The sequence below is a fragment of the Macrobrachium nipponense genome, chromosome 34 (assembly GCF_015104395.2).
Source record: "Macrobrachium nipponense isolate FS-2020 chromosome 34, ASM1510439v2, whole genome shotgun sequence".
NCBI lineage: Eukaryota > Metazoa > Arthropoda > Malacostraca > Decapoda > Palaemonidae > Macrobrachium > Macrobrachium nipponense.
Window position 1 is genome coordinate 16,248,724 of NC_061095.1, and position 18,569 is coordinate 16,267,292.

Here is an 18,569-nt window from a genome sequence, read left to right on the forward strand (position 1 = left end):
GGAAATATTCTCTGACAAAATCATTTTAATTCTTAATCATTTAAAACTAGAAGGAAGTCGGTCTCCAATTCACAAAAATAGCAACGCTGAATTTTAAATGGCCTTAGATTATATTTAAACGCTTTATACCTGCAAAATATAGCTTAACGTATGATGATATTTTTAGCGTGAAAAATATCTCTGAGGAATGCAACGACTTATATTTCTTCTAAACGTCGCATACAAAAATATCAGTTAAAAATTATTTTGAATACTTTCACAGAAATGTTGCCAGAATGAAAAGGAACTTTACAGAATAAAGTGTCTTATTACGAGATCTGTTTTATTTATTACGAATTTATATAAATATATTTTTTTTCACCGTCTCGTAGCTATATATTGTCACCTTTTCAAATTTGAGCAAACCGTTCTGCGAAAGTTTATCAGTTAATTTCACTGCCTTGTGGTTAGTTACGTAAAGTTATCACATTGTGAATTAATAATATGATGAAGATTAACTTACAATAATAGAATGTAATCCCTTGATCTGAAAATATCACTTAAAATTAGAGCTAAATCCCTTAACAGAAATGCTACAAGGAACTTCAAATGATAAATGTATAACAGTTTAGTTTGATATTAAGAGAACTGGCGTCACAGATGTAAAGGTCATCAAACGCATGTCGTGGTAAATGCATGAAAAGATCACAGAATTCCTGGAGCTAGACGCAGTTTCTAGTCCTAGCGACATCTAGTGGGAAACCTCTCTAACTAAACCTGAGTCGTTGGACGCCTTCCGTGCATCTTGTCCAGAATTCTTTGCTTGACCCTGCGGGCGTACGCCCTCTTGAAGGCGGAGTACCTGAGGTCTTCCGCTTTCAGTTCTTCGTCCCGAAGGGCCTCCTGGAGTTTCCTGTCGTTGATGTCCTGGATTTCCTGACGAGCCTTCTCTCGGTACTGTAGCTTGGCTTTGTTGCTCTGCGGAGGGAGGTTGGGTTAGGTCTAGTTACCACTTACCACGTATTCTTTTCTGACTTCTAAATTGCTTTATCTTTGTCAGACAACTAATTTATCTTAGACCCCTAAACTAAGACTATTTAAAATTAAGTAAATGTACGTTTTATAGATGTCTGAAATATATATATTTTTAGACTAATCTAAACTGTACGTTTATCCTAGGCCTATGATTTTTTTTTTTACTTGGACTCTTCAAGAAATTATATTAATTATTCATCTCTATTTCTGGTCTGTTTATTGGTTTCCTCTGGTTTTCCATGTCTTCTAAAATAGGCATTCTAGTCTGTGAATCTGTAGTCCTAGCTGACGGAATTTTAATTACAGCAACGACAATAATGATATTAGTTACAATAATGTTATTCATTTTTTTAATCAAACCACCAAACAACTGTATAAGTCCAACCTCCGTCTTCCAGTGTTGCTGGTGTTTCTCGTGGAGTTGGTCAGAGAGTTCAATGTCCTTCCGAACATCAACCAAGTTAGCCCAGGCCGTTTTCCTACGTCTGGCAAGCTCAACGCATCTGCATAGAATAAGATGCTTTAGTTTTCAAGATAAAAGTGAGTAAAATTCAACAGACTATAGATCTAAAAGGGAGACGAGTCAAAGGAGAGGGTAATAAAGAAATAGTCAAGAAATAAATACGATGGAATAACAAATAAAACAGGTAAATCTGAAATTCAGGGTGCAAGCTAGTTCACATTTTAGTTGTGGCCAAGATAAATTGAGTTGGAGTAAAGTTACTGCTTGCAAACAATGTTTCCTAGTGTGGAGAGGCCTTTTCAAAAACGTCATACTGTTTGCAACAGCTGCCTGCCTAATGTTGCGTGGAAAAATAGCTAGGTCAGATAAAAAAAAAAAAAAAGTGGAGAGGATGTTTGTCTTTGTAGTTCTACATATTAAGCGACAAACATAATGCATTCACCTCCGGAGGGGATTAGTGCACTTTAGGTATTACCAAAGATTCAACCCTAAGCTGCAACCCCCTTTCTTACCGTATACTGTACTTCCGTTCATATTATCTTTCGTCCATCTTTTCCACCTTCTTCTAACAATTGTATCATCGTGCAGCTGTGAGGTTTTCCTCCTGTTACAGCTTTCAAACTTTTAACTGACAATTTCCGTTTCAGCGCTGAATAACGTCATAATGTTCCAGTGCTTTGCCATAGGCCTAAACCTAAAGCCTATGCTACAAGTTAACTGTTAATAATAATAATAATAATAATAATAATAATAATAATAATAATAATAATAATAATAATACTCACTGTTCATCCAGATCTTTCTTGAGTTTTTCCTTCTTCTCAATTCTCTCCAGTTTCTCCCTCCACTTATCGTCCTCGTACTTTTCGTGGTTCTCGATGACCCTCTCCGCCCACTTGGAGTCGTATTCTTCTCTCTCTCTGATTCTCTCCTGCTTCTCTCTCACCTGGACCGCTCTTCCGGCCAACACCTGGTCGGGGAACAAGAAAAAAGATTTTATTTAGGAATTTTATATAAAGCAGGATCGTTGTGGTCACGTTTTCTTCAATTTTGATTGACAGATGTGGGTACTAAGTTTACTTTCTTCCATTGTATACACATGGTTATACGAATCTGCTTATTATTATTATTATTATTATTATTATTATTATTATTATTATTATTATTATTATTATTATTATTATTATTATTATTATTATTATTATTATTATTTTGTAAGCTGGGTTTTCATTCGTTGTTAAAAGTGAAAGATTAAGAGTAGGAACCAAACTTGTGTTCATGAATTGAATGCGTATACAAGAGACTTGGTATACGTTTATCAGCAAGAATGCATACAAGCAGTATATACATACAACGCATCATACGTAGAGTGACGAAATAAATGAACGCATCCAGGGTCAGTGTCCAATAAAAAGTTTTAAACACTAAACAAAGAACAAAAAGATTGTTAGTCATATGACCTTATCATATGACAGATTCTCGCTCGTATGAGCAACGCTTAAATATACACAGAAACACGCGCGCGAAATGACGTCATCGAACGGTTAATATACACAGAAACGCGCGCGAAATTACGTCATCGACGATGACCCAGAGTGACGTCATGCCCAGTTGCCAGTTGTAGCTAGGCTGATTGACTCGAACTGACCTTCGTGTGGATGCGTTGACCTCGTTGCTTGGGCGTGATTGGCTGCGCCGTCGGTGGAATGTAAGACCTGGCGGTCCTCAGCAAGTCCTTCCTCTTCTTCGCCTCCTCCTTGAGTTCCTTGAGGCTCCTCGTAGGGGCGTCTCCCCCCTCCGAGGGACTTTTTTCGACGGATACTTTGTTGGTCTGAAATTCGTGAATGAAAATGTAAATAGTATTTGATTCTTGTTGACACAGTTTGGTTATAATGTTAATTGATATTTTAGGGAGAAGTTTGGCTATAATGTTCATCGATATTTTAGGAACTTTGATTATAATGTTAATTGATATTTTTGGGAGAAGTTTGATTATAATTTTAATTAATATTTTAGGGTGAAGTTTGGCTATAATGTTAATTAATATTTTAGGGAGAAGTTTGATTATAATGTTAATTGATATTTTAGGGAGACGTTTGAATATAATGTTAAATTATATTTTAGGAAGAAGTTTGGTATAATGTTAACTGATATTTTAGGGAAGTTTGACTATAATGTTACTTGATATTTTAGGGAGAAGTTTGACTATAATGTTACTTGATATTTTAGGGAGAAGTTTGGTTATAAGATAAATTCATATTTTTGGGAACATTAAATTACTTATTGGTCTGTGCTGTAACTAAGCAAACTTGAAAGGCAAAACCCTTCGAATTATTTCACAATTTGCGTAAATTTGGTCGAAAGTGATTAAACAGTTTTGGAGAAGTTAGGAAAGACCTGTTGAATGATCTTGAAATTCATCTGTAGAGTTTAATTTAACTATATATATATATATATATATATATATATATATTTATGGGATATATATATATAGATATATATCTTGAGATTCACTGAAGAGGTTTAATCGAATTTCATCTGTTAATTTACCGGAACTTTGACCTTATGACCTGTTGAATTATCTTCAAGATGAAAGTGAAGGTTTCAGGGCCTTTAATTGTCTTAAAATCCACATGTGATATCAATAGTAATGCATTTTTGGAATTTGTGATCAATGATCAGTGAATTGACGCAGCTTTTGTATAGATTCAAAGTGCTACTTTCACAAAAAATTAAATGAATAGCTGCTCATTATTGCCTAGGAAATCTTAAGAAAAGAAGTTAGGATTCCCTCAAGAAATGAGTGATGTTGCTGTTTCTTTAATACAGAAGACACGATTTTTATTGATATCTTCATTCTAAAGCAGACTTCGAGTGATTAGTTTCCAATGATTGCTTGCAAGATTGCAACTGCGTTTTGTTGATGAAGTTGTAAATATGGGATACGATTACCAATTTTCTATGTGCAATGTTATGACTCAGCCATAGAAATGCTAAAAATAAAAAAAAACTAGAATTTTATAGAACTGAAATACCTCCCCGACGGAGAAGCTATGCAACTGAGCTCGTAGCTTCTCGATCCTCCTCCTGATGACAGCGTCCTCCTTCGCCTCTATTTTCCCCTCTTTGCCTTCGCTCTCCCTGGTTTTATCGCACCTCGCCAGCTCCTTCATCTTGTTGGTTTCATTCTCGGTCAGGTGGTAGGTCAAGGCCTGATGGCTACGTCGCGTAGCGTCCACAAAGTCTTTCCTTCCGCCCTTTTCTCTCGTCCACTTGGTGATCTTGGTCGCCATGCTTCCAAACGACGCCGTTGCCATGGTGACGGGGACGCTACAACTGACAGGTTCTCTGGTCAGCTGTCTCTCCTCAAACATGGCTTGGATATGGTCGATTTAGAAATCGATACTTTTGGTATTGTTGCGTGAACTTTTTCTAAATGTTTTTCTACGTTGTTTTCGTGTGTTGATGATTCGCTGATATATCTAAGTTATTATTTACATGTTGAATTTATTTGAACCTCGAAGGTTAGTTAAAGGTTAGTTATCAATATGGGCGCCAAAACTGGAAAGCCGTTCCCGCGTAATTCAAAACTTTGAAACACGCCCATTTTCTCTTCTTCGCGACCTTCCAGCTTTGAGGACGTATCAAGGCAATGATTTTTTTTCCTATTCCATCAGTTTACAAAGTAAACATATGCCCCTTACTTTATTAAAAGTGAGTAGGTAATCCATGCATTTAAAATATTCGTATCCAACGTACGACTTAAGAATAGCAAGCAGCAAGTCTTCAAGGTACAGGTGGTAGAGACTTCACATTTTATTTTCTCTAATTTTGTTCGCTAGTCTGCATTTCTTTCTTTAATCAACTACCTTCAACGAAATGTATGTAATTGTTAGCTTGTTTGTTTCACTTATTTGTTTATGCTTTCGTAAGGCTGTTAGTCAGTTTGTTCATCAAAATATACCTATAAATGAGTCTTTATCAGGTTTATAATTATCAATTTGATTATTATGTTCATGTACAATGATTTATACCAATCTGTTTGTTCAAACTATTTTGAGGATATTCTTACGCAAGGTAAAACGATCATACAAAAAAAAAAAAAAAAGTCTATTATAGCTTAAAGCATTGCTTTAATGACTGTGCAGAATCCAGAGGAAATTAATAACACGAGAAAATTCGCGTGATTATGGAACCGTCAACATCCGGATGCAATCCGATTATGGATCGCCGATCCGGAATTTTGTTCCCGTTTATTTGTAATTTTTTTACGGTTCAGGCGATAGTTTCATTCTTTAATGAATGTATCCGGTTTCTGAACACATTCATTGATCACTGATTTTTTTTCCCTTTTATATTTGATCATTTACAAATTTACGTTTATTTTTCCAAAATAAAATCATGTGTGACGAGGCGATTGGAATGACCACTTTTAAGTGGCGAACCTCTGTCCGGTTTGGGACATGATCATCCACTAAGAAAATTATGTAAATAATGTGGGAGATATATTCATCTTTATCTCATTAAGGCAACACACGGAAGGAGAGGATATGACGCATGCGCGTTTATTTCCTACTTATGACATTTCGAGATTTTCTTTGTTTTGATTCTTGTCAGACAGGCGAGTTGTATCTCTCTCTCTCTCTCTCTCTCTCTCTCTCTCTCTCTCTCTCTCTCTCTGTCTTTTCATTGTGATTTCTTTTAATTTAGTCGCAGATTTAACGTAGATTGATGTTTACAGAAAAGAAAATACCTCGGTTTTGTATCAGTCTTTACCGAGTCCCGAGCGTTCGCCCATGACCTTGTGAACTTGCGAGGTATATGAGGGAGGGCACTTTGGTTCTTGGGGAAGGTGTGTGGAGAGGTGGGGGGTTGGGGGGCGAGGGGTGGCTATAAAAAGAAAAGTACAGATGGGATCACGTATCCTGGCGTAGGTAACAAAAATTGTAGGGTGGGGGTACGGGAGAGGGGCTGGAGGGAGGTGGCGATGATAAGAAAATGTAGGGACAGCGAGTCGGTGAATGTGGACTGACTGACATATTAAGACGAATTTCGAATGGGAAAGGCTATAAGTTCGCTGATAGTTACAGTGTGTGTATGTGTGTGTGTGTGTTATAAAGGTTGGGAGGAGGGGGTTAGGAGGGTCGGGTGGAGGGAGGTGGTGATGGATACGAAAATGTAGGGACAGCGAGTTGATGCATGGGACTGAACTAATAAGACGAAATATTGGGACGAATTTCAAATGGGAAACGATATAAGTTCGTTGATAGTAACAGTGTGTGTATGCGTGTATGTGTGTGTTATATCGGTGGGGGGAGGGGGGTAAGAGAGGGCTGGGAGGAGGGAGGGTTTATGGCTGTAGGAGCGCTATGTTTATTATCAAGGTTGCGGGATCCTCCCCTACAGGTACGCCGAGGCATTCAGGATGTGCTGGATGTTGGCTTAGCGACTCACACTCACTCACTCACTGAGGCGTGACTCAGTCTTCCTTTGGCTCGCATACTGTGAGGAGACGTTAGACCATACGGTCTTTGAGACCAGACTCGGGCTGAATAATTGTTAACGCATTTTGTGGTAAGAATTTTCAATCAAACTGCCTTTTTATTATGCGTCAGTTTGTAGTATAATTGAAATCATTTTCAGCGGTCTAAAATTTATGTGTGCTCTTGAAGACTGTACATCGTAAGGAAACGTGATGACACGTGTCTGTGGAAGTGGCGTATTGAATGAAGTGTTTACTTGCACGAAATTAAGAGCCAAAAGTGATGCGCGAAAATAGATTCCCTTCAAATTTTTACCCAATAGTCCATAGTTTCTTAAAGGTCAGAGTTTCCCTACATTTACTCACTAGGGATTAGGTAAGAAGACCACGCGAGAGCCATGTTCATTACGTCATCGTTTGAATTGGATCAACAGAGCTTGAACTTGAGAAGCTGGAATCTCCTTTTGTGTTGGGTTATAAGCTGTAACTCTATCTAGTGTTATTTATAGAGGCCTTTTGTCTCTTCGACAAAATCTTTCCTAGAATGCCGTGGCCTGACCTGTCCGAGGAGCTTTGCCCCCCCCCCCCCTCCCAAACCGCCCCTGGACCCCTCAAGTAACACTGAATATCCCTTGTGTCGACTCTGCATACTGCCTATATTGTACAGGGTGTCCATAAAGTTCCAGTACCATTCTGAGCAATAAATACTTGTGATGGTACTGGAACTTTATGGACACCCTGATAAAAAAAAAAAGGTAGATGGTCTGAAGTAAGCCTGTTTTATCCGATGCCAAACAACTGGGAGAAAATAAAAGAATGTCTTCAGTTCAGGACGTAATAAAAGCTCCGGAGAGATGAACTGGGAAAGGTCACTTAGGCGTATGACTCATTTTTATTTGCGTCGTCTTGCAGAGCAGCAAGGAGTTTGTTTATTTGCCTGTGTGATGTAAACTATACGGTTTATAACCTTTGCTATACAACAAGCGAAAACCTTAGCCAATACAGGCTTTTTTTTTTTTTTAAGAATTTACTTTTTTTTTTTAACCATCGTTCAGAATTTCCATAGTTATTTGGTTGATGATTTGTCAGTATGATAATAGGGTTTGCTATTATACTTTACTTTAAAGCAATAACGCTTGATTTTAGTCAATAAGAGAATATATATGTATGTATACATAAATATAAATATTTATATAAAGTAGTACATATATAAACAATAGTCTATGCATATATATATGATATATCTATATATATATATATATATATATCTATATATATATATATATATGTATATATATATACATATATATATATATATATATATATATATATATCTATAATAATATATGTATGTCTAATATATACATACATATATATATGTATATATACATATCATATATATATATATATATATATATATATATATATATATATATATATATATGAATAACTGATCACTATATATATATATATAATACACTTGATCACGAAGTATATAAAACGTGATGCTATGTATAAATAAGGTTTTTGCCACGAAGGAAAAATGAAAAAGCGAGATAGCCGAGTACTTTTCGGTCTTGTGGGTCGGAACAGACGAAAGTACTCGGCTATCTCGCTTTTGCTATTTTTTCCTTCGTAGCAAAACCTTGGTATAATATATATATATATATATATATATATATATATTATATACTATATATATATATTAGTAAAAAAGAAAAAAGTAAAGATATTTGCATCGCATTTCCTGACTCCCATGTAATATATACTACTCCCACATTTTGGTGATAGTTAACATATTAAGATATAATTGATGGAGGCGAGTTACTTACAAATATAGAACTAGTCAGTTCACATTTCTTATTTAACAGAACAGACAAGAGAGAAATATTGAGTAAATGAATTGATACTTGGGATGAAAATTCATAGGAAAAAATTACGTTTTTGTATTGTTTTTCAGTTTATTGTTTTTGTATTATCTTAAAAAAACAAAGCCCCCAATTTTAGGTTGTAATGAGACTAATCAAAATTATGACGAAAACGAGATAAAGAATAAATAAAAAGATAGTTCTTAAAGATGAATTCTAAATATTCATCCAAAAATATTTCTGTTAAGGGTAAGAAACAAATATATAAAAAAAAAGCTTCGATAAGCCAAATGAGTATATGTATTGTGTTCGACGCAGGCCGGAAGTCTAACGCTTATTTTAAGGTCCCAGCCCCCCCCCCCCATCCCCCACAACCATTTTTTCCTTTTTTTGCAACAATGGTGTCTTCAAGGTCCATGGAAAGTATTATCTCATACTTCAGGTAATGCACGTTTGTTTGGTTATTTTTGTTGCATTTTTTGTGTGATATGTAGATGGATGTATATGTATTATATATATAATATATATATATATATATACTATATATATATATATATGTGTGTGTGTGTGTGTGTGATGTAAAAATGTTCTGTAAAAATTTGTTATAACAGAATTCCATCTAATAAAAGGAGCCCATAGAAACACCAAAATATATAGAGGGAAATACTATATTTCAGAGACTGCTGTCCCCCTCTTCAGGAGACAGCAGTCTCTGAAATATGGTATTTCTCTCCTCTCTCTCTCTCTCTCTCTCTCTCTCTCTCTCCTCTCTCTCTCTCTCTATCTATATCTATATATATATATATATATATATATATATATATATATATATATATATATTGGTGTTTTTATGGGCTCCTTTTGTTAGATACATATATGTGTATACATATATACATACAAATATATATGTATGTAATGTATACACACATATATATATGTATATTTGTATAATTTATATCATAGCTACATATGAATGTATAATACACACACACACACACACACATATATATATATATATATATATATATATATATATATGCGTGTGTGTGTGCACTGTGCATCCATGTATGTATGCTTGTGTGTGTGCGTATGTTTGTTCGTCTTCCTGTTTCCGTTAGCGTGATTGTGGACATTTTGCCCAGAAATCAGAATCGTAAGTGAAATATAGCACAGAATTAAGGAAGCATGACGTGTAACATTCATTAACCACATCCTGTCCTTGGTCTGTCTTTTTAAAGGTTGCATTTCGTGAATATCTCTCTCTGCACATATACACACGTGTGTGCATGTGTCTGCAAGCCTTTAGTGGATGGCAGTTTTAATTAGTGACGAAGTATGACATTCATGTCTGAACATGTGAATGAATTGACGTAGTACACGTCTCCGTTCATTCTTGTCAACGAGAGAGTATTACAGGACTTAATTCCCTTTGTTATAGAATTCGTGATTTTTTTGTAAAGAAGAGACAGGAAAGGGGAAGGAAATAAGCATGTCGAACAATTCTTATATATTTCCTTAGAACCATCTTGTAAATTTAACCTATTACCTTCCTCTGAAGAAGATTATGAGCAGTTCTTGAAACTATAAAAAAAAATCTTATGATGCCACATAATCATGTTTGACCTCATGATTGGGATATAGGAAAAGGTTATGTTCGTATGAGTAATGTAGGCTAATGACTGCTAACGATATTGTATTTCAATGTATTGTATAGCCTTCATTCTTTCCAGTTCGACACGTACAAGGTTCGTCTTCCAACTATGCGAAGCACTGAGAGCGTAATTCTCCATCTCGAGTCTTTAGAAAGGCAACACCAACGCTGATAATAAACATTGTACGAGGAGAATAACACCAAGGAAGAGGTGGGAAGGAGAACGAAGATCTCCAGGGATATTTAGAAGATTTTAGACGACTCCTGTAGGGCGGGAGTACAAACATGGCTACCTTAGATACAGTCGAGTCAGCTAATGTGAGTATATATGTCAGGTTAATTGTTTTCTACTGAAAGTAAATGATTTTTCTTGCTACTGTTTATTGGAGAAATATTGCTTTAGATATTTAGTGCTGTCAAAACCGTTAATAAAGGCTCCATGTTACCCTTACAAATGGCGTGTAATGAATGATTGTCATTATGGTAAAATCTCTGATTGTTACTGTCTTATGAATATGCGAGCCATCTCTCTCTCTCTCTCTCTCTGAGTTAAATGCTTGATGTACCTGTTAGAAAAACTATTTAAATTGCTTTTATACTCTCTCTCTCTCTCTCTCTCTCTCTCTCTCTCATCTCCCCCCCCCCCCCCTCTCTCGCTCTCTCCTGAGTAAATTCTTGATGTACCTGTGTTAGAAAAACTATTTATATTGCTTTTTTACCCCCCTCTCTCTCTCTCTGAGTTAAATTCTTGATGTACCTGCGTTAGAAAAACTATTTATATTGCTTTTTTACCTCTCTCTCTCTCAGAGTTAAATCCTTGATGACCCTGTGTTAGAAAAACTCTATTTATATTGCTTTTTGACCCCCAGCAGGGAAAATTTAGATCCATTATAACCGCACTAACAACAATCCAAGGATTGCGGAAGTTTAGCTTAGCTTAGCTTCAAATGTATCTTTAACCTTCGAATTGCAAAAGTGTTGTGTGAACAGAAACACACGAAAATAATTTTACCCACAATTCTACCCACATTCCTCCCGGTTAATTACAACTCATGGGGCTAAGTGAGCACTATTTTTTCATATTGACCTCCGCTTTCCTCTTATTGCTGTGATACTGAGAAATCTGGATTTTTTTTTAAACATAAAATATGGGCTTTCCTTTTCTTGTACTGAGCAATGTGTACCCAAAAATGCATTCAGCATTTGAACGACAATATACATCAGCTATAGTAGATTCACATCACCCGTGCATCTGATGTCTAGGCCAGTCCCTTACGACGCTCCTGATTGGCTGTTGATAAGCCAATCACAGGGCTGGAAACTCTCAGTCTCTCTCGAGAGAATTCACACAAGCAGGATGTATGTTCCATCTCTCCTGAGGTGGAACATGCATCCTGCCTATGTGAACTCTCTCGAGAGACGTGTTTCCAGCCCTGTGACTGGCTTATCAACAGCCAATCAGGAGCGTCGTTAGGGACTGGCCTAGACATCAGATTACCAGGCGATGTGAATCTACTATAGTTTTTAAAGTTTCTTTACCCTCAGCAGGAGGCACCACCGACCTCGAACTGGGTCCAGGAGATAGCACAGAAGTTCTGGGAGAGCCAGGACCTGCAGAGTAACCGAAGGATTCCCCTGTCCAAGGTCAAGCGGGCCCTCCTGGAGACGGAGAAGGGGGACAGGATGCCCAATTCTCTAGTCGTGAGGCTCCTGATGAAGGCAGACCTGAATAATGACGGGTATATCGACTACGAGGAGTACATGACGTTTGTGAGTTTATTGGCTAATGTTTATGTTTTCATGGCTTTAGAATTTTCTGTTTGTTTACGTATTTTTAGCAATTTTTAACATAGTTATATATATAAATTATGTATATAGATATATTATATATATTATATATATATATAATATGATAATATATATATATATATATAATATTCAATATATATACACACTATATAGGTATGTATGTGTGTGATTATTTCTACCTAAAATGCTTTATTTTTTAGCACTCCTCAGTATATATATATATATATATATATATATATATATATATATATATATATATATATATATATAGTAGTATATATATATATATGTGTGTGTGTGTGTGTATTACGTATACAGTACACACACACATATATATATATAGTATACATATGTGTATATATATCTATATATGTATGAGATATGTCCCCATTTCCACATCCTCGTAGCTATCTATATAACCTTTATATGCATATCAGTATTTATTCTCAAATTTCTCTCAGCAACTAAACTAATTATTTTTTGTACATCTACATACACCTTTATTTATTCATCGAATCCCCACTTTTACTACCAGGCGCAGGCAGCGTCCAGGTACCCGAGGAGAAGGGACACCTTCAGTAGGATGACCATGACCTTCGTCCCTCGCAACGAGAGGACAGTTGCTAAGAGGTACTACCTCCAGATGTATTCCTGCTGCCCGCCTCCCCTCTTCATGATTCTCGTGTCCCTGATGGAGGTACGCACGGAGATAGAAAGTGATTATTTTTTTTTAATCTTCTTTTCTGTGGTGATTTGATGAGTTGTTGATTTTTTTGCCTGTTGGTTCTTTGGTATTTTGTTTACCTATTAGGCTTTTAGTTGCTTTGTCAGTATTGATCATTATTATTATTATCATTATTAGGGAAAAACTCTATCGCGAGAGTATATATAATGTTCTCAGGTCCACAATAATACAAAATGTTAAGAGTCCGTAGTCTTAAAAATTATACACGGACTCTTAACACTTTGTATTATTGTGGACCCTTTAGAACATTATTATTATTATTATTATTATTATTATTATAAACCCAGTTCATATTGGGACGAGTCTACGGGGGTCATTGACTTGATAATCAAGTTTCCAAAGAATTTTGTCTGTATTTATTATTAGTATTATTGTTGTTGTTATTATTATTACATAATATGCATCCGTTCTTACGAAAATTCAAAAGGTCATAGACTTACATGTCAATTTAATCATTTTGGAACAGAGCTAATCCCTGGTTAAAAGACTTTTTCCTTTTAAAGTGTCCCACAGGTTTATTATTTCAAAATAATAATTCCATAAAGAATTATTAGTTTGAAAGATTCACTCTGACTTCCTTCAGTGTTCTAGAACTCATTCAGAGCTCCCATTTTTCCAGATAGGCGCATTCATTTACTACAAGGTCGACATGGTCAATACAAGCAGTCCACTACAGTCAGTGCCTCTTTACTCGCCTTTGATCTTCAGTCCCTTCAGACGCTACGAGGCTTGGCGCTATGTCACGTACGCGTTGTTGCATAGCGGGTATGAACAGAATTCTATCCACTTTATTCATAGCAAGAGATTTTTGGGTTGGTTAACTGGACTGGAATCTGTTAATAGGAATAGGCCTAGAAAGTCAGCAGACTGCATAGCGGGTATGAACAGAATACTAGTCCTTTTTTATTTATGACAAGAGACTTGGGTTCTGGACTGGAACCAGATAATAGGAATAGGCCTAGATAGTCAGGCTGTATACGCAAGAGATTTGGGCCGGTTAACTGTACTGGAATCAGGTAATCGGAATATGCCTAGAAAGTCCATTCCATTCCCGTTTGAGTTTTGAAATCATCATGAATAAATCATGTAGAAATTATGCCTAAAATTGAGAACGTAGGAATGAATGCTACTGAAAGACAGGGTGTCCATAAATTCCCAGTACCATTCTGAACAATATATACTTTTAACGGGACTGGGGCTTTATGGACACCCTGTATGTGTGGTAGTCTATGTGAACGCCCAGCCCGCTAGGTTCAGTACCGGTGAATAAATCGCTGTATTTCATACTCAAAGGCTGAGATGAAGACTTAAATGTCAGTTAGGTAATATGGGACACAACCAGAATCTCCTTTTTGATTAAATGAATTAACCCTTTCCCGCAGGTACGTGCACCTCTTCGGAAACCTGCTCGTGCAACTAGTCCTAGGTATCGCCCTGGAGATTTTCCACGGGTGGTGGCGGGTGGGAATCATCTACTTCACAGGGATCCTCTTCGGCTCCTTGGCGCAGTCCATTATGCACCCGGAGATATTCGTCCTCGGGGCGTCGGGTGGAGTTTTTGCGGTAGAATACGCCCATATTGGAAATCTTCTATTGGTAAGAACGGGACAACCTTCGTTTAACTTTTATCATCAAGGACTGTACTACCTTCCGTCTCCAAGCTCTTTTTTTTTTCTTATATATTTCTTCCTAGATTGGCATTCTGTTTTGTGGAAAATGCTAATAATGATAATTAGGAAACTAAGCCAATGCATGAATCAGCATTTATAAAAGTTAAAACATATATCTTAACACTGATCTTGATACAGTTCATTAGCCTCTAAGCAATAATCTTCAGACATCATAAAGCATTTAGGAACATTATTTTGGTCGTTAGTTGCCTAAGACTATTCTAGTTGGCTTAACAAAGTCATTATTTGATACTCAGTTTTTCTTTGGACAATTCATTGCTAAGTAATTAGATATAATGTTTTCCTTATTAAAGTCCCACTTATTCATAAAGTACGCAAGCGTGCAGACTGTAGGTTTACTATTTAAGTCCTCAATTTCTTTGCAAAACTAAAACGTCTTGAACTTGCATCTCCTGAAGAGATATCAAAGCTGATCTTGTAGGCCTATGTAATTGAATCCACTTACTTTGTGTAATGAATAATTTCTTCAGAAATATTGATGTCTAGATAGTCTCTACAGAAATAGTTTCTCTAATATTATTCTTCTCTCTCATTATATCTGGAAAATCCATATTTAAGAATTTTGTTTCTAGTTTAAAATTTTTATGACCCCGTCATAGTGATGCTTCTCTCTGGCCCACAGAACTGGTCACAGATGGAGTTTAGGTGGGTTCAGTTGATCATCATCCTCGTCCTGAGCACGATGGATTTGTCACTGGCAATACACGACAGATACTTCAGTTCGACACCTTCAAACGTGAGTGATACTTTTGGGCATATTTCATGCCATTCTTTAGACCTAGGACTTGGTAAAGTTGAACGTTGCTACCGCGCTCCCTTTGGTTTTGGTAACTACAGTTTGCGTGCAAATTTGGCGCTGTGTTTAGTACCATCCCTCTTAGGATGATTGTAAGAAACATAAGCAAAAGACGGTAAATACCATAATGATAAACATAAGGCATTTAAACATAATAAAAAAAACATAGGCAAAAGGCGGTAAATATGCCGTTCGGTGACTTGCGGGAACTGGTCATCAGTTCTACCCAGAGCTTGATTTCAATCAGACAGATTCGTTACCATACTGCTTATAATAATAATAATAATAATAATAATAATAATAATAATAATAATAATAATAAGTAACTACAATTTCTTTTCCAGACCGGTCACATGGGACACCTGGGAGGCGCCATCGCCGGCGTAACGGTCGGCATCTACGTCCTGAGGAATTTCAAAATCGAGAAGTGGGAGAGGTACTGCTGGTGGGTGGCGCTCTCCGTCTTCGTCGTCTTGCTGGTCGCTGGCATCACCCTCAGCGCAGCTCTGCCTGTGCCGGAATATTTCCCAAAAGACGACCTCTCTCCCGTGGGTCAAGCGAGAATCGATTACTTGAACGGCAGATACGAGTGGTTGACCAAACCGAAGTAACTGGCGCATGGACGAGTGGCTGATTGAACCGGAGTAGTTTTGGGGCATGATAGACCCAATGGTATGGTGGTCGGTTTAGGTTAAGCTGGTTTTGTGTCAGCAAAAGACCTTGAGCAGTGTTTCAAAATCATTAAACTTCCCAAACCAACAGAGTCATAACAAAATCGGCCTTGAGATTCTGAAATGCCTGATTCACAGAGTGATTATATTATAATTCGTCCCAAGAAAACGTCGACTTCGCGTACTCTGGTCCGCTGGTGAAGATACGTAGTACCACCTCTGCATCTATCCTGGTATAAGTTTAGATGAAAGTGACCCGTCCTGAGGTAATTTGAAATACGCCTTGATAACTGGGAATAACGCATAATATCTTCGGAAAACAATTGTAATCTGTTCAGTTCGGATTCTTTTGTCTAATTTTTTTTTCGATGTTGTTGCTCAGGTATGAAAAGCAGTGTTCGATTGAAGTGGTTGGTTTATGGTGCTGACGAGTATCGCTATCGTATTTGATATTATCTATAGTGTATTTTTTCAACCAATCACCTAAAACAGAACTGTTTATATATTATTTTTATTATTATTACAGATGTAAGCGTTTATACACGTACGTACAAGAGATAGAACAATCTTTGTAAAAAGATATTTTCCAGTGAATAATGCGAACATTGTGCTTTCCAGTGAGAGAGATTGTCGGGGCAATGGAGTGGAATAGACTTACTATTCTAAATGAATTATCTGTGATACTAGAGAACATTTTATATAGTTGGTTACTTAGAATTTAAGCCATTGCATCACACAACGTTGTTCAAGAGTTTTGTTATTGTTTCTACGGAACAATAATTTTTTATAATGTTACAATAAAGCAAATATTCTATAATTGTTATGCAGTTTTAATCAAATGCCTAGAACAGTTGTCTCTCAGTAATTAATGTGAGAAGGAAAATATTTATTAAAGCCAGGTATTGGAAAGTTAAAAACTGTAGTACCAGGGTTCTAAATTTTAACGTATATCACTTTAGATATTGAATCTCGATTTCCTTTCATTCCTCACGTTTCATTACTGCTCCAAATTTCACGATGTTCACTATCCAATTTTATTAGTGTCATCGGTTTCTTTTTATCTTCCAACTCAAGTGTAACAAGTTATTATAAAAAAAAACCTAATGATTTCACTTATCTGTCGCATATTTTCTTATTTTCTCATTCTCATTTGAAGCTCCAACTTCAAGCATAAGTAATACAGATGAATGATACCTCCAGGACGCAGGTTTCTTAACAAAATTTTTGCGGTAACAGTTTGCTGTTTATGAACAACAGTGCGGTGGTCGTAACTGCACATTAAATTCTGTTAGGTAAGGCTACATTTTCCAAAACTGTATCTCTTTCAAAGGCTGAATATTATTTGCTCGAGGGTCATGAGAATGCCGTTGGTTCTTTTGTGCATCTGTGTGTTTGAATCATACGATTGTTCAAGTAAATTCTGTCCGTGCGTAGTTGCGTGACTAGACCTATCGATCGTTTTTTTTTTTTATTTCGTACCCCAACTTCTTTGTTGGATGAGTAACTAAAACCCACACCCTGCCCCTTTTTTTTATTATTATTAAACGTTTGGTCCTATTGGTTGTTTATTTGCACTTGCTAGGACGCTAAGTAAGAGGCAAAATGTACGGTAAACAAAAATTTATTTAGCTGTAGACTGATTTATTTTCACGAAACGTTCAGTGCGATATATTCATGAATAAAACAATTAAAGTTTTCATTCCTGTTCCTTGACGAGATTGCTTTCAATCATAATAGTTTCAGTATAATAAAAATTAAAGCGCACTTGAATAAGTTAGCTGAAATAAGAAAAGCCCGCCAACAAAACGAAAACCAACTCCATTCTCCGAACCTAGTCTAAAGTTTCATGCAAAGTGGGTCTGGTTGAGTCATGGATGCCTCAGCGGCGTAGAACCGTTTTAAATCAATAAATCATTAAAAGTGAACTTTCTTCCATGGACGTTTTTTATTTTTTTTTTTAATCGTTCAGTTCCTCACAACGGAAAACCTTCTGAAACGTGAAAAACTCGGTCGTATGTAGTAAACTGAAGGATTCAATTTAAAAACATACCATGTGCGCGTATTTTATAATTCAAGTTTCTGATGCTTTCTTGCACAACAGGATATGTAAGGCTAACTTGACAGTTTCATGACAATGCAGAGTATATGCTGTACTTGAATTTAAAGGGTAAATCACAGCTTGATGACATATAACTATCCTTTATTTAAGTTCAAGGAACGTTTTTTTATAAAACACGACCTTTGTGAGGAGACTTAGCAATAGATCTTGTAGTGAAAGGGAGTAAAAAAAAGACGAAGATGTACAGGCAATGATTAACTATCGTGCCGTAAGATGTTAATTTAAAATAAAATATTATTATTCAGTAGATGCAACCGATT

General features: G+C 36.3%; 2 protein-coding genes across 7 annotated transcripts in view; one reads left to right on the top strand and one right to left on the bottom strand.

Moving 5' to 3' along the window:
- The window catches only part of LOC135207932 (rhomboid-related protein 2-like), a 23,560-nt gene extending 6,553 nt beyond the window's left edge, over positions 1 to 17,007 (top strand). For 2 of the 6 annotated variants that reach the window (XM_064239891.1, XM_064239892.1), the window contains exons 2-8: positions 10,558 to 10,796; positions 12,009 to 12,248; positions 12,823 to 12,984; positions 13,652 to 13,797; positions 14,415 to 14,628; positions 15,346 to 15,459; positions 15,864 to 17,007. In XM_064239891.1, the coding sequence (XP_064095961.1) occupies positions 10,764 to 10,796; positions 12,009 to 12,248; positions 12,823 to 12,984; positions 13,652 to 13,797; positions 14,415 to 14,628; positions 15,346 to 15,459; positions 15,864 to 16,130 (1,176 nt within the window). In that variant the 5' untranslated portion in view covers positions 10,558 to 10,763 and the 3' untranslated portion in view covers positions 16,131 to 17,007. Of the gene's footprint in view, positions 1 to 794; positions 934 to 1,412; positions 1,555 to 6,925; positions 7,052 to 10,557; positions 10,797 to 12,008; positions 12,249 to 12,822; positions 12,985 to 13,651; positions 13,798 to 14,414; positions 14,629 to 15,345; positions 15,460 to 15,863 lie in introns of those variants that run through there. The other 4 variants (XM_064239890.1, XM_064239889.1, XM_064239893.1 and 1 more) reach the window with 4 other exon arrangements.
- On the bottom strand, positions 751 to 4,952 carry LOC135207934 (golgin subfamily A member 6-like protein 1). Its single transcript, XM_064239899.1, has 5 exons — positions 4,513 to 4,952; positions 3,126 to 3,308; positions 2,263 to 2,447; positions 1,400 to 1,517; positions 751 to 957 (listed from the first exon to the last, which is right to left on the bottom strand). The coding sequence occupies exons 1-5, from the start codon at positions 4,849 to 4,851 to the stop codon at positions 751 to 753; spliced, it is 1,032 nt and encodes a 343-aa protein (XP_064095969.1). The 5' UTR covers positions 4,852 to 4,952.
- Positions 17,008 to 18,569: the final 1,562 nt, after the last annotated feature.